Below are 16,861 nucleotides of genomic sequence, written 5' to 3'. Positions count from 1 at the left end.
TATGCTTTTTGAAATAAAGATGAATTATACACTTGCTGTTGTAATGATCAATATACAAGAGTAAAATAATCTCTCAGTACAGATAATCTCTCCAGTTTACTTTCACATAGGTAGTCTTGTGATAGACTAAACAGTAGAAGGACTGAAAGTAATTCCTGCCCTTGCAATGGTGGATATGGGAGGTTAACCACCCATGAGAGCTATTTGAAGACCTTCTCAAGAGATGTTTCACAAGGTCTGACCTAAGTGCTTTCACATGTTCCCAGACTCTTCTACCAGTTCAAAAACCGTCATTCCCAGCAGTGGCCGCCTGAAGAAAATGTACTTTGTGCCTTGGTGATGAAGTCCTGAGTTACATTCTGGGGCCATCAATCCACACAGTGATTGAGTTCTACAGTAATTGTCCCAGAATAGTGGGTGCCAGGTCTCCCTCACTCCTTAGTCTCCACACTTTAAGTGACTGGGTCACTGTCTTGATAAGTGAACCCCTTGGCTTCCATCTTTGAAATGGGGTCAATGATCAAGGAAGCAGAGGAATTTATTCCATATCCCATTTCTTGTTTGACAATAGGAGGAAGAGGACATTCTTATCATGTACAATTACACATACCCCTACTGCAGGGGTTCTCAACCTGTGGGCTATGACCCCTATGGGGGTCGAATTACCCTTTCACAGGGGTCACAAATCAGGTATCCTGAATATCAGATATTTACATTATGATTCATAACAGTAGCAAAATGACAGGAAGTAGTAACAAAAATAATTTTATGGTTAGGCATTACCACAACATGAAGAACTGTATGAAAGGGTTACAGCATGAGGATGGTTGGGAACCACTGCTCTAGCAGAAGGAGCTTAGTAGAGGCACATTAATATTCCCTAAGAGGAAGGTGATATACACATGTCTTTGGCTGATAAGGGGAGACATGTGACTCTGACACAGTACAACCTACAAAAAAACTCATATCAGAAAAGACAGACAAGCAAGCAAAAGATTATTCCTTAGTGTGAATACAGGCCTGCACCAGGTCTAAAAATATCACTCCTACAATCCTACTGAAAGTGTTAATTATTCTTGAAGGAGTGATGTTTTTAGTTAATTGTTCATGTAAATGTAGTTTTAAGATAATATGCATTACATTAGATGTGTTCTTGGCAAAGGGAGCAGAGCAGCAACATGATGCCTTGACATCTATTTTCTGTCTTTAGTATTATGAACCTTCTTTGGTGTGAAAATCCTTTCGATCTAAACATATCCCAGCCCCATAGCATCTTATAACATTTGCTTTCCTGACACACCCAAAGCTTGATGGGGACAGCTCTTGGCAGGCGAACACAAATACTGAAAGTGGATTGCATAGAAATCTTCTCAGAGTTCTATGTCCTCCTGAAAAAAGTAGAGTGAAAGTGGAGAAATTTGGATTAACTGTGTCATTCAAATTTCAAAGAAAGTGAGAGATTACTGAATTGGCTGAGTTTGACCAAATTTCACTTAGGAAAGGGAAGCTTGAGATAATCAAAGTAAATAAATTCTCCAGAGTAGACAGAATTTTTGCAAACATGAGCATGTAGTTTGTCCAGTTTTCACTCCCAATATGTGGTTTTCATAGGCCAAAATTATTTTAAAATATTTTTGAGCCCCAAAGTTATTTGTAAAAAGATTTAGCAAGGGCTTAGGTAATAGCTTAGATGATAAAATCTCCTGTCATACAGAGGACTTGATTCAATGCCCCCACAACAAATGTAAACATTGAGAACTATGTGATTGGGAATATTTTGATACACACACACACACACACACACACACACACACACACACACACACACACACTGAAATACTGAGAGAGACTCCCTTGCAAGGCTGAACAGTTAGAGGGGGTCCTATGCTGACTTATCAGATAACAACACTGTAACAATCTTCAAGTTTGAATGATAGAATTTTTTTTTTTACTGTCCAGAAATGATGTAGCCAACTTTGTCCTCCTGTGTAGCTATTCATACATCAGTGAATAATACCCACCTGGTAGAATTCATCCTTTCTGGTTTTCAGGTGGGGATTCCTCCAGTAATTCCTTGAACATAGAGTACAGGGGAAAAATCGCCACTGGTTAATTTTTGTCAAGTTGATATAAAGTCACCTGGGAAGAGGAAATGTCAACTGGGGAATTTTCTCTATCAGGTTGACATGTAGGATATATTTCCCTTTTTATTCATTTTTTGATATTGTCATTTATTACAACATTTCTCCCTTCCCTTTCCTCTCTCCAAATCTTTCCTTATACCCCTCCTTGCTCTCATGGCCTATTTTGTCATCTATTGTTATTGTTCCCATATAATTTCCTTATTGTTAATTGATACAGGAAGGCCCAGTTCACTGTGGGCAGTACTATTCCTAGGCAGGTGGGCCTGTACTGTATAAGAAAATCAGACCAGAAAACCAACAGGGAAGCCAGTAAGCAGCATTCTTATGTGATCTTTCCTTCAGTTCCTACTTCCAGGTTCCTGTTTAAGCTCCTGTCCTGATTTCCTTTTATGATGGATTCTAACCTGTAAGATACAATAAATCTTGTTCTGCCCAAGCTGTCTTTGGTTACTGTTTTTATTGATGCTCAAGACAAAAAGCAGATCACAGTTTCACCTTGGGAAATGTTACCTGTCCTCTATTCTCTTAAATCAGTGTTTCTCAACCTTATAGGTCAAGACCCTTGTAGACTGTTGAATGACCCTTTCATGGGGTCACCTAAGACCATTGGAAAGCACATGTTTATATTATAATTGATGACAGTAGCAAAATTACAGTAATAAAGTAGCAACGAAAATAATTTTATGGTTGGGGGGTCACCACAACATGAGGGATTTATTAAAGGGTTACATTGTTAGGAAGGTTGAGACCCACTGCCTTAAACCCTTCCTGGGAAAATTATCTAGAAAAAATGAAATTATCCTGAATTTAGAGAGGCATCTTTGCCTCGTGTCTGTCTCTTTACTGCCCTCAAGAAGTGGAGCCTTCTCCTGCCACTCATGTTTGGATGGGTCCTATTTCTTACCATGACTAAGAAATATGGTAAAAGCAATATGAGACTATTTGATATGGGCCTCTGAAAACTTCAGTTTTCATGTGAAAGACTGAAGCCACCAAGGGAAGAAGCCTAGGTTGGTCTACTAGAAGGTGAGAAAATGTGGTGAGAGTGCTTAGTAACCCAATACCAAGAACCAACCATGTGAGTGGAGTGTATTAGTTACCTTTCTATTGCTTTTCTAAAACTCAATGACTAACACAACTAAGGGAAGAAAGGGCTTATTTGGGCTTATCGTTCAAGAGCAGTGGGTTCTTAACATTCCTAATGCTGTGACTCTTTAATACAGTTCCTCATGTTATAGTGATCTCCAACCATAAAATTATTTTTGTTGCTACTCCATAACTGTAATCTTGCTAACGTTATGAATCATAATGTAAATATTTTTGGAGATGGAGGGTTGCCAAAGGGGGTATGACCCACAGGTTGAGAACCCATGTTCCAGAGGGATGAGAGCCCATTGCTTTCATAGCATGGCATCAGGCAGGCAGCTGTAACAGAAAGCTCAGAGTTGACATCTTGAGCCATAATCTCAATACAGAGATAGAAAATTGGGAATAACCATAGGGCTTAAAACCTCAAGGCCCATTTCCAGTGGTACACTTCCTCCAGTAAGGCTGTTCCTCCCTAAACCTTCTCAAACAGGGCCAATAACTGGCAACCAAGTATTCAAATGCATGAATCCATGGGAGTCTCATTCAAACAACTACATGTGGCCATTCTGAATCATGCCAACTGAGAAAATATGTTCACAGGCAGAGTTCAAGTTCACTTGGTTATGACTCTCTCTAGTATAGAGCAAATTTTCAATAGGTGTTCTTGTAGACCATTGTATAAGAATGGGGTTTCCCAAAGTCTGGAATCCCTGGCTATGATGTGCTCACTTTATGTCCAAACTTTCTCTTTACAGCATTTTGATTATGCTGTGAGGTGTGAAGGGCAAGAGTAGTGTGACTTGAAATCAGAGTTCTTCCATTTCCTATGCTGTGATATATCAAGTTCTTTAACTCTGTTCCCAGAGTCTGGGGTCTTCCATGGATCCATGAAACAGATAGGGTAACTCTCTTCACATGGTCTCTGCAGCAAAAAGAAGGCAAACAAAAACTCCCTGCACAGAAACAAAACCCTTGTATCTTTCACAATTCTTGACACCATTGTCTCTAAACTTTAATATAATGGGCAAGTAAACTATTCTCAGTGATTCAAAATAAAACCATTTTCCAATATTAGATCCTGGAAGGGGTTCAGTAATTACAACCCATTTCTTGACCAAATTCTAGTGAGAGCATGGAGATGTTTGCTCTCTGCTCTAAGAGCAGCAGAGAGCTGTGGGGTCTTAACATCTCACAGCCAGTTACTATCTTCCCTACATTTATGATACTACACAAACAACCCAATGAACAAGAAACAGCTAGTTCCTTAGACTGCCTTAGTAAGAGGTAGGTGAGGTAGCAGTAGGGGAAATCTTTTCTTCAGTTATCAGTCAGCATCCTTTCAGAAAAGAGAAGTTGCTCTGTGTACCAGTCACTGAAAACTTAATGTAAGGAACTTGTTAAACAGATGTTAGAAACTGAGCAACTAAAATAGGAACATCGAGGCACTACTGCTATTGATGCTTCTGGCAGCAATTACCAACCCCACTGTGGATGTTGAGGTTATAAGCAACTGGAGCTTGGAGGCAAAGCTCTATAAAATTACAGTTCTGAGCAGAAGGTGTCCCTAGCTAGTGCTGCATTTCAGGAGCTCCAGGGGACCATCCCAGAAAAATATCTGGGCCTCAGACTTCCAAGGAGCACAACTTGTAGGTGGTTGCTAAAATCCCTGTGAGAGTATGATAAGAACAGGCAAGCATGAAAAAAGAAAAACAAAACAAAAAAAGAGAAGCATTAGATTTAGATACTAGAACCAACTACCAGTGCCAGTTGCAGCTTTGTAGTTATGGCAACACAGAAATGAATAGCAAGCAAATGGGGAATAGCAAAGCCTGCCTTTCTTCCTCTAGTCTCCTGGGCTCTTCAGTCTCCTTTATTGGCAGAGTTTACCAAATGTTTAGCAAAAGAGAAGTCAGACTCAGAATTGCAGCTCAGAAGCATAGAGAGTATGTTGTAGCAGAGACACAAGTACTTAACAATTGACACATTACAGAAACTACTAACTTCAGAGTAAGACACCAGAATTCAGCCCCAGTGATAGCTGCTAATTTACCTCTGTAGGTCTTAGCAACCAAGTTTGGGTTAGTCTTCAGGTATAAACACGTTCTATAAGCCTAACGGGTAACTTGTTTCCTTCGGAAATATCCCTGGACATGTTAACATGGAAGGATGAAATTTCATGGAGTCCTACATTTAAACAAAGAACTACAGGAATTCTGACTGCTGAGAGAAGGAGAATTAGATTCCCCCAGGGATGAGCCCATAATTGGTTTTCCAATGTAGAGTGGCCAGTTTTGAAATCACCGATACACCACAAAGAAAGACAGACACAGCAGTGTGTGTGTTTACACGCGCACTCACGTGTGCACACATGTGTGTTCCCCAAATTTAACTTACATTAACTTAACCCAATGAAGTAAGAGGTAGGGGAGCCAGCAGTAGGGGAAATCTTTAATATGCATATATATCTGTACATATATTTAGGATGTATATATAATTATGCATATACAAGTATAGGTAATGATAATTAAGAAAAAGGATATCAACTTGAGAGTGCAGGTATTGGAGTGGTTTAAGAGAGGGGCTGGAGTAAGGAAAGGGAGAAAGTGATGTGACTCTATTTTGATTAAAATCATTTTTTTTAAAAAAACTATTTCTCTATGCCTTTGCTCACACTAGTCATTCCATGTGGAAGTGCCATTTCTTCTATTATAAAATTTATTTCCAGAGTCATAAAAATAATAATATACACTGAGGAACAAATACTGCATATTTCCTCTGTTGCTCTAAGAACTACATCTTTGATATCTTTATTTAATCCTCACAAACCTCATAAGTTTTATACTATATCTATATTTTACAAATAAGGTTGGTTAAGTCACTTGCCCAAAGTCAAATAGCTAGTTAGAAACAGAACCAGTTCTTTAAAGCTGATGTCTTCAAAGTACTTCATTATATGTTTATGTCTGTGTGTGGATATGTTCATGTGAGTACAGGCTCTCCAGAGAGGCCAGGGGTATCCATTCTGCTAGAGCTGGAGTTGTAGTGGTTGTGTGCTGCCTGACACAGTGCTGGGAAATGAACTCTGGTCCTTTGCAAAAACAGTATATCCTCTTAACCCCTGAGCTATCTCTCCACACACCAAAACTGTGTCTTAATCAACTCAGAATACTGCCTTCAGAAATCCAATTCACAGATCAGTTCTTCTGAGAGTACTGGATAGATTCCCTCAGGCCAAATTCCTTATTTCATTGTTGGACACCCCTCCCCCCACACACTTTTACCACCTTGTCAGTGTAGGCAATTTTTTTCACTCATATAAATATATCTGCACCTCATAAGAAGTTCCCACAGTGGTGAAGCCTGTATCATTATTATCTAATTTAATAGAGAGGACCATGCATGGGTATTGGACAGGTAAAAGTAGTCGGTGTTACTGAATTAATTTTATTAAATTGATTACATGTTAACTACAAACATTCATATGTGGCTAAGGGCTACAAAAATAGACAGTGAAGATCTAATTCATAGCTTAAGATAGTTTCTTAAAAACAGTCTTTAAGTGAATGAATCATTAATAATATCGATGAGCAAAGAGAAAACACAGACCTTCATTTCTCTCATTTTTACTCTTTAAGGATTACATTTTTCAGTACATGTGTTTGCAAGGATGCCTATGTGCCACACATGCATATGATGTCAGAACACAACTTGAAGGGCTGGCTTTTCTCACTCTACCATTGGACAAACTGAAGCCGTAACATTCAGCACCAAGTACCTTCACTGTCTGAGCTGTCCCTCTGCCCTCATCATAACCATGTACAAATTCACATTATTTTACCTTATTAATCATCACACATACACATAAACATTCAATAAAATATTATATAGTACTACCAAGATCCAAACTATGCTTTACATTGTGGAATATGTATTCATATTTGACATTAAATATATTCTTGCTATGAAGACTTTAAGGGGTTTCCATAATCTTTCCTGCATATCTATTTAATTTACAATTGCATATGACCACTTTTTTCATTTTCTAAATCACTGGCTAATGATTGACAAGTGTCTAGATTAGGTGCTGGCAGGGAAGGACTCAGTAAATATTTGTTGAATTAAAACATACATCCCAGGACACCTTGAAATATAAATCTATAAATTGTTTTAAAATATGTGAGTTTAATGGAAACTTTGTGTAATCATTAAGGAAATTTGTATGACACATTTAAAATTTTTCTTTTTGGAACAAAATTCCTGTGGCTACCAGTTCTATCCTCCACTTCCACCCACCCGGCCCCCAAAAACTACTTTCACTGCATTCTAGAGCTTTCTTAAATCTCTCTCCAAAACGCTTTATTGAACATTTTTAGCCTTTGCTGACAGACCATATAATTAAAAAAAAAAAATGTGTGAACCCGGATATAAAAAGAAAGATTTCTCAACATATTGCAAGTGAAACCAACAACTCACACATGAAGCTCTATGTAAGGTTTAAGTTCCTCAGACTGTTAAGGTAGGCCTAATGGGTCCAGAGATACCTGAACTCAACATACTCGGCTTCACTTCCTAAACTTCTGTAAAGCTTTTAGAAGGTCCATAGCAACCACTGCAGCAGAGCCAGCTTAGAAACCGAGGCCCCGCCCCTTGGAGCTAAGCGTCCCGCCCCCTCCCGCGCACAGCTTGCCTGTTGCCATAGAAACCCAGAATGCGCTATGGCTGCCGCCGGCCAAGCGGAAGAGTGTTCACCACTGCCGGCGGCAGCCCCATTCAAGGCAGCAGTTCCCGTCAGAAAGAAGCCTAAGAAATGCTTGGTGTATCCGCACCCCCCGAGGTGCTCCCGCCTGTCTCGTTCCGTCTTGCGCTGGCTCCAGGGGCTGGATCTCAGCTTTTTCCCTAGGAACGTCACCAGGTGCAGGAGACAGCCAGGCCCTACCCCTCCCCTCCGCCACCTTCGGTTCTTCAGCTCAGGCTGGAGGCCCGAAATTGGCGGCCCTGGTCTGACTTTTGCTCTTAATGGAGACACTCCCACCCTCTCCCTCCCCACCTTGCTCACTCGCCCCACAAGGCATACACACCACGACAGGAAGCTCAAGAAAGAAATGAAACATTTTTTGTACTGATTTTATTCAGCTGATCATTAAATTGTAGACGTACGCTAATGCGGAATGCTTTGATAACTACAAAAGCCAAGGGCTCCTCGCATTAATAATAAGAATCAGTTGCCCTCCTTTAGAAATGGCGTCTGGTTTGAGTGTCACCTGAGGTTTAAAAAGCCACTGTTTACCGGAAACTACACTGACTGTAACTGGCCGTTAACTATGGAATGTGACCAAAATTCCATACATGGATCTTTTGCAGGAAAACTCTAGTTTACTAATTTCAGTAGTGTAGTTTTCAAACAAACATCTGTGAAACTTCCAATGAGCATTTGGTTCATGTGGAAATATTGCTAAATCTAATAATATGGATTCATTAAAGGAACACCAAAGCCTTAGAGAATTATTTTAATAAACTGTTTTCCCATTGACAGTCCTGTTCAGAAAAATGAACCAACACAACTTTGTCCAGATATTTTGTCATTGTGACGTATTAGACAATAATTACAAAATTATATAAATTATATTAACTATACTTCTTTCATTTCCTTATTGTGCATCAGGGATTTTTCAAATGGCTACCTAGTTGCCGAGATATTCTGTATATATTACCCCTGGGAACTTAGATTATCATCCTTTGAAAATGGAACCTCCTTAAAGGTCAAGTTGGATAACTGGGCACAGATAGAGAAGGTAAATTAATAAATTAGCAACAGTTTGCTGTGGAGTTTGTGTTAGAAAATGCATTCGAGATATCTGTGTGTGAAAGAGAAACAGAAAGGAGAGAGAGAGATAGAATGTGTCAAGGCTGGGATATAACTGAAGTTTGTCAAATTCCAATTGTTTGCTTTACAAAATCATAATTTATGAAATTTAGCATCTATCAGTTAGTGTGGTGGATAATAATGGCTTTCTTGCAGAGCAATGTTGATAATTAACAAAAAATTTTAATTCAGAAGAAAAGAGGGTTACCTAAAGTAAATTCATAGCATCTGGCTATTTTTCTAGAACTTCTGATGACAGTCTTTTTTCTATTATTAAAGTTTCTAGCAAGAAAAAAATTTAAACTACCCAAAGAACTGATCCATGGCACGATTCACTGTAAAGCTGGGGTGCCCGAAATACTGATTCAAGAGGTTTACACTTTACTAACACATCGAGAGTGAGTAGTTTGAAATTCTCTAGCTATGTAATTTAATGGAAGCTTGTGATGATGTTAAGGCTCATTAATAAGACATGGTTTGCCAACAGTATTTTGTTTCTTATTTCCAGAATTAAAAGTATCCAGGATGACTACGCTAATTTCACAGACTATAGTTACCAAATGCGTTTGCCACTCGTTCCCAGGTCTACAATTTCAAAGTCGATTAAAGATAACATTAGGTTATCGGAGTTACTATGCAATCCTAATATGCTCAACAATGAACTCAAGATAGAATTCCTCTTCCTTTTACAAATGTTACAAAGAAAATTAAGTAGAAAATTGAACCCAGGTAAGCTTTCCTCAGAGGCAGGTGAGTTCTTCTAAAATCAGCAAGGCTGTTCTTGGGCTCAGCTGAGGGAAAAATCACGAGATAGCAGTAAGATTAAAATGAGTTATCATCACTAGAGTGGATTCTTTCTCATCACATTCCTTTCTGTTGAAGCATAGGTTACATAGGGATTGATGCCCATTTTCAGGAAAAAAAAATCTTTGTCAGTCTATTAATTAAACTTTTGTGAGAAATAAGTTCACATATCAACCATAACTCAAGAGAGCAAGAGCATTTGACTCAAGCTATCCTGTAGTTGTTGGAAGCAGCTTAGATTATCATGATTAATTCTCAGTGCTGTGTGGGAGAATGTGGTCAGAGATCCTTTCCCCATGGCTTAGTTGTTGGTATGAATGGAAGGGTAGCTTTCCAAAGTGATTATCAAGTTGACTTAAACTCTTGTCATACTGCCCATCGGTTGTCCCAGGCAGGTGGCTAAGTAAGTGAAAGTGGTGTTCTTTTTGCCGCTGTTTTTTCTTTGAGGTTTCTTTCCTTTGAGCTATATTTACTGAAGTTAAGAATAATTTTCTCTCTGGTCTCTGGAAGGTGGAAGGCCCAAACTTGAATTCTCCCCATTTGGGCTATTTGTATAGTCCCCACATGAGTGCTGTTTGGCATTTTGTCTTCTCTTACTATGCTCATTTTCCAAACTCATAGTTTCGCTTCCTTTTTATGATTTATTTGTGAGCAAAGAAATAAATCAAAGTATTAATACTTTGCAGGACTTTATATCTAAAATGTGTATGTTTTAAACATTAAGGCTAAACATTACAATTTTGCTGCAACATCTATCAAAATGTAACACCCATGTATATAATGCAGGAACGTTTTAAAAGTTGCTACTTTTTTTTTCTTTTTTTTTTGGTTTTTCGAGACAGCGTTTCTCTGTGTAGCTTTGGAGCCTATCCTGGCACTCCCTCTGGAGACCAGGCTGGCCTCGAACTCACAGAGATCCATCTGCCTCTGCCTCCCGAGTGCTGGGATTAAAGGCGTGCGCCACCAATGCCCTGCTGGTAAACAGTTGGGCATCTTTACCCAGTTTAAGAAACAGAGCATTTCCAACCTCCTCCCCTTCCCTAACTGGAACCTTCTTGATTGAACTCACCAGGCTCTCCTCCGAAGGAAACCACTGTCTTCCTGCTTGGGTTGATAATTTCCTAGATGAAAATAGTCCATCTCTATATACTACCAGGTTACTCTCAGTTTCAGCCACACACATATGCACACTTGTGTTTGCATGTTTTACATGTGTTGTGTGAGTGATTTAATCAAGGGCCTCATGTATGCTAGGCAAGTTCTTTACCACTTAGTTATATCTCCATGTGTTTTGCTTTGTTTTGTTGTTTTTTTTTCCGAGGCAAGGTTTCTTTTCTTCATGTAACAAGTGTAGCAAGTGTAACAACCCTGGCTGTCCTGGAACTTGCTTTTTAGATCAGATTGGCCTAGAACTCACAGATTCTGCCTGTTTCTGCCTACTGAGTGTTGGGATCAAAGGCGAGCATCACCATACCTAGCTATATATCTCCAAGTCTTATAATACTTCATTCCTCTTCTTTTTTAGTGGATTTCTTTAATTTTATTTATTTTTATTGCTTTTGTTGTTTTTCAGAGAAATTCTTTGTCACTTTCTGATTTTATTGAAAACAGACTTTTTCCACACATTGTATTCTGATTACAGTTTCCTCATTCCCCAACTCCCTCCAGTTCCCCCGTTTTCCCTCTCACTTTATTGAAAATAAAGTTATTTTCACACAATATATTCTGATTATGGTTTTCTCCTCATCTCTTCCTGGATCCTCCCCACCCTTCCAACTCCAACTCTACACCTTCTTTCTCTCTCTTTTAAGAAAACAGACAAATAAAAAGGACAAAGAAACAAAAACAAAAAGAAAAGAAACTAAGAACATGAGAAACACACATGCTCTTTTATCAAGCATTGTAGTGTGCAGAACAAGTCTTCACGTCGTTACCTTAACCTTTGAGGACTATATTTATTACGTTACATTGCACAGTCTTTTACGGACATAACCAAAGCTTGGAGTTGAAAATAGGAAGAGGCAATAGATTAGTCAGGTGGGCCCTCATTGACAAAGATCTCTCTCCAGCTAAATGTAGAAAGATGCAACTGCAGAAGAGAAATTACTGCCTGAGGGACATAGAAACATGAGAAACTATGTGGCCCAGCTTCTAGGACAAAACAAACAAAACAACAACAAAACTATGTTTGGTTGATGGTTAGGAAAGGACTCAGAGCCACAATTGCAAAGACAGACTGGATGCAGACATGAGCATGCAACAGCAGGGTGATTTATTCCCAGAACTTCCAGCAAGGAACACAGCCCAACTGATACTTAAAGTTCATATTTGGAAGACTCCACATAGAGGACCCAGGTTTCTAAATTGACATTAAAATGGCTATTATAATTAAAATGTATGGTACTGTGTTATCGTAGAAATGAAGACTAAAAACAATTTAGTTAATTCTGTGTCCCTAATACACTGTCAGTGCTACCACTTTTACTTAAAGTGACCGAGTGGAGCCTTTTGCTTTTAAGATCTTCATTCACCTGTGTTTTCTCTGAGGAGGGACTTGTAGCACCACTCTGGGAACTGGTTATTCATGTTCCACTTCCTGTGTACCCATTTCTCTGAGTTCTTGTCCACTTAGTCACCCACCTCAACATCTAGATTGTCTGAACAACTATTACTTTATAAGTAAGTGCTGATAGCTCACGAAGCCCCCAATCTTGTTCTGCTATGCAGTGTCCTTCTTAATGGACTTGGGTTATTTGTTTTATATCAGTGGTCATTGTTAGGTCATCAAGGCCGTCTATAGTCATGTCTGTATTCAGATCTGTCTTAACTGTTTACACTTTTAATCTATCTCTTTCCTGTAGCATCTCTCCTTTCCTTTCCTTTTCAGAACATTCATTGTTGTCAATTTTGAAAGCTTCAAATTTCCACCCTTTAATGCTACATTAGAAATTTTAACATGTACTTTATTATAGTCTAAAATTAATCTCTGCACCACTTTCCTTAAGCCGTAAGAAGCTTGTAATACAGAGATGAAGCTCTGCTGCCTCCACATTTCCCTTAAAACCTTTCGCCTAGCATTCACACGTAACACTCAAACAAATGCAAACAACAAAATAAAACAATACAGGAACATAAAGGTACTACCTTTAAAGTTATATTTTAAACCACAGTGACTACTTTGTTTATCAAAAATGACTAATGGGGAGAAGAGTTATTATCCTATAAATTATGACAAAATAGTGTCTTTAATTGATAAAACCCAATGTCTTCTTACAATAATTCCAATATGAATTTAAAAAATAACTGTGTTGTTTATATTTTATAGAGTGGTTTAACGTCAAGCCAACAGTGGGAGAAATTACAATCGATCATCTTCCTGTGAGAAGCTGTGGGTGCAGATATAAACCAAAGGTTACAAAGGAAAGAGCTATGTCTGCTTTAGGTAAGTTTTGGCTTTTTGTTTTCGTCTGCTAACTGGAGTTTTAAAAATTGTTCCTTTAGAGTTTTAGAATAAGATAATGTTGGCCTGAACTTCACTAATCCTAAGGCTAGGCATTCACTTAGTGATAATCTGCCTCTTGACAAGCCGAGTAATGAAGCCCACTAAGTCTCCCCCCCAACCACATCTTCGTTCTCATGTATCCTCCGGTGCATTTGTTTGAAATAAGAGACACTTCACTCAGAGCTCAAAACTTAGTTCCTCCATAAATGGGGGATGAGCCAGGCTTCGCAGAAGAACAACAACAAGAGGACACGTATTAAACTCTTCAACACAGAAAACATCTTAATGACAGCAAACCAGTCATGAGAACAATGTCGGCCGATTCAGCTGTTGTGTAGCTCATCAGTTAAGAAAGCCTTTTGCACTTTGGATGGCTAGAAAAAAAAACAAATATTTCCAGACACAAGAACATGTAATGGAATTCAAGGTTTTGTGTTGATAAACTACACAGGGCATGTAGCTTGTTTTCTGTCTGGTTGGGACTGTACGCTACAGTACCAGCGGAACATAGTTGCCCAAAAAATTTTACAGCTCACAAACTAGATTTGCCAGATTCAGCTAATAGAAACCAAGATTCTTTTTAAATTTTTTGGATTTTAAAATTCTTTTAAATTTGTTTTTGTTTTAAGACACCATTTGTTTTAAAGTCCATGCAATCCTCCTGTCTTCTGAATGTTGAGGTTATAGACATTTAGTGCCATACCTGGTGACAATGGATAACATACTTAGTATACATTTTCATTTAATGGATAAAGCTTATCTTGAATATACTTTTTAGTAGGTACTCTGCATTTTCTTTGACTATTCTAAAATATTATCAAGTCCCTTATAGAACATACTTGTTTGTGTTGGAACATGTTTCTTTACATGGTAAATTTTAATAGGTTGGGTTATTCCTTGTTTCCATCAGATATGATAGAACAATCTCAGAGGATCCATTAAGAAAGAATTATGACCTGTGGGTGCCTTTAATACACTAATATGTATTGCAATTATTTTTTAAAGTGTTTCAATCTTTTCTTAAAATAATCATAAATTACTGTTATTTACTTTTTCTTTGTTAAGTGGCCTTGCTGAACAAATGTTTTTCAGGTCCCAGATTGTAGATTGTAATATCCACACATGAAGCTGCCCATCAAAACCCTTTAACTCATCATCTACCTGAGACATACAACACATTGTATGTTAGAATCCAGCAAACATGACTAACAATGCTTTTATGAAAAAGGTATCCAGAATCTCTCTTAGGATTCTAGGAATACATCCTATCTTTCAACCTCCATGAGCCTTTTTCTGAATAGGATTTGTAGTAGCAACTTCAGAAACAGTATGGAATTGGTCATGATGGGAAGACCACAGAGGAGTTTTGCTCCATCCTCCTCTCCTTGCTTTTTTTTTCCTTATGGCTCAGACTAGGGATGGGGAAGGGTGGGAGGGAGCAGGGAACTCATACCATGGCTTCCTTCCTGTGTAAGAAAGAGAGGCAGCATACAAAATCCTGGACCTCCACATTCCCACAGTGGTACACAAATAAGTAAATTAATTAATAAAAAAGGATTTAGTAACAGGGTTGTGTGCTGGCTACTTTTATATCAATTTGTCATCAGAGAGGAGGGAGCCTAAATTGAAACATGCCTCCATGAGGTTGGGCTGTAGGAAAGCCTGAAAGGTATTTTTCTTAATTAGTGACTAATGTTGGAGGGCCCAGCAAATCACAGTGGTGCCATCCCTAGATAGTTAGTCCTGGGTTCTATAAGAAAGCCAACTGAGCATGTCATGGGAAGCAAGTCAGTAAACAGCACTCATCCATGACCTTTGCATCAACTATTTTTTTGAGGATGAACTGCTGTATGGAACTGTGAATAAAATAAACTCTTTTCTCCCCAAGCTGCTTTGGTCATGGTGTTTCATTGCAGCAACAACAACCCTAACCAAGACAGCCTGACACCTAGTTAATTGCAACAAAACAAAACAAAATAAAATCCCAAATGCTTAATGAATTGCTAAAGAATATTTCTGATTATGGTTATTTAACCTGGGACACTCTAAAAGCTCACACAGGTATTTAGAAAAACTGAATGCCAAACTAGACAGGGTATTGTTTTTATGTGTTTAAGTCCATTACTTGTCAGTGTGAGCCAGGAGTCTTGAGTCATAGACCAGCTTGGATAACAGTGTGATGCTGAGTCTAAAGAACTAAATCAGACAGTAAAGCATAAAAGAAACCATGAAATGAAGGGAGTCTGCTATCATTACCTCAGAAGGACTTCAAATAGAATGAATGTTGCTTTTACCATTTGAAAATGTACTGCAGTATAGACACTTCCTCCTTCATCATGTTCCTTCAGCATTCCCCTTAGTAACCCTGTGAGTGACCCTTTATATGTGCTTCTCTTCTTCTTTCAAATGCCTGATGGATTTGAGGGAGGATACCCTCTGCATGGGATATTGAACACACAATATATATATATATATATATATATATATATATATATATATATATATATATCTTTACTTCTCTCAGTCCTGTTCTAGCCACTAGATTCTTACTCAAGGCACACAGGAATGTAGGAATTGTGTGAGTTTGATTTGGGTAATTTAATTTATGAAAACTATTTTTAAGTTGTTATTCAAGTAACTTCCATTCACTTGTTTTTGACGAAAGGATACAATGATTACTTCAAGTCAGCTTTTATGAATTGAAAGTTAATCAAAGGAGGAGAAACAAATACTACACTCCAGGGACTTTGTTGTTTATGGATGGTCAGAATCTCAAATTACAGGCTGTGCTCTGGAAAACAAAATCCCAATTAACAGTAAAACAAGTCACCATTAAAAAGTTACACTCTTGAGTTTCTATATCCATTTGCCGAAATCTTGTGTCTCAAGAGACAAGAAAAGGCAGATTTCTTAGTTGCCACTGGCCACATTAGAACTAAATGATTGGGAGTCTGGGCACCCAGAATGGATGACAGAGTAATGGGAGTTCTATAAACTGTATCATGACCCATGCATATTTGCCAAAGTTGAGTACAAAATCATGTCTCTGTTTGTTCAGCTGCTTTCTGAAGCAATATCTAAAAATACACGAGTTATATCGAATGCACCAAAATAAACCCTGGACATTTTTAGGCATTGCTGATAAATTTTGGAGGAGGTAACACATTCACATATTATATCATATATTAATGATTTAAATGTTGTTTACTAATTTATTAAGTACAACCAGTGCTCAGACTATTGTTTATTCTGAATATATTTGATATATTAGAGAGATACTGATAATGGTATAGATATTTCATAACCATGAATTAATTCTTTGTTACTTTAAACATCCCAGCAAAATCAAGCGGTAATTACGGTCAACGTAGAGAAATTCATGTGAAGCAAAGTGGAAAACCTTCTTGTGAGTCTGTTACAAAACCTATGAGAAGTGCAGACGAAACAAAGTTTACATAG

The 16,861-nt window shown here is 38.2% G+C and overlaps 1 protein-coding gene across 1 annotated transcript; it reads left to right on the top strand.

Annotated features, from left to right (window-relative positions):
- The first annotated feature begins 7,948 nt into the window (after window positions 1–7,948).
- Spata4 (spermatogenesis associated 4) lies at window positions 7,949–16,861 on the top strand. The gene is made up of 6 exons (XM_027391008.2): window positions 7,949–8,145; window positions 8,896–9,025; window positions 9,376–9,494; window positions 9,605–9,825; window positions 13,226–13,342; window positions 16,743–16,861. The coding sequence occupies exons 1-6, from the start codon at window positions 7,949–7,951 to the stop codon at window positions 16,859–16,861; spliced, it is 903 nt and encodes a 300-aa protein (XP_027246809.1).

This window comes from Cricetulus griseus (assembly GCF_003668045.3).
Source record: "Cricetulus griseus strain 17A/GY chromosome 1 unlocalized genomic scaffold, alternate assembly CriGri-PICRH-1.0 chr1_1, whole genome shotgun sequence".
In the NCBI taxonomy this organism is placed as follows: domain Eukaryota; kingdom Metazoa; phylum Chordata; class Mammalia; order Rodentia; family Cricetidae; genus Cricetulus; species Cricetulus griseus.
The sequence above is the reverse complement of the archived record's forward strand: the minus strand, read 5'-3'. Positions and strand labels throughout refer to the sequence as shown.

Excerpts from the sequence above, each read along its gene's own strand:
- Spata4 (XM_027391008.2), top strand. The coding sequence starts at position 7,949 with ATGGCTGCCGCCGGCCAAGCGGAAGAGTGTTCACCACTGCCGGCGGCA. Across the intron at positions 9,026-9,375 it reads ACTGGGCACAGATAGAGAAG|TTTCTAGCAAGAAAAAAATT; the intron begins GTAAATTAATAA and ends CTATTATTAAAG. Across the intron at positions 9,826-13,225 it reads AAGTAGAAAATTGAACCCAG|AGTGGTTTAACGTCAAGCCA; the intron begins GTAAGCTTTCCT and ends TATATTTTATAG.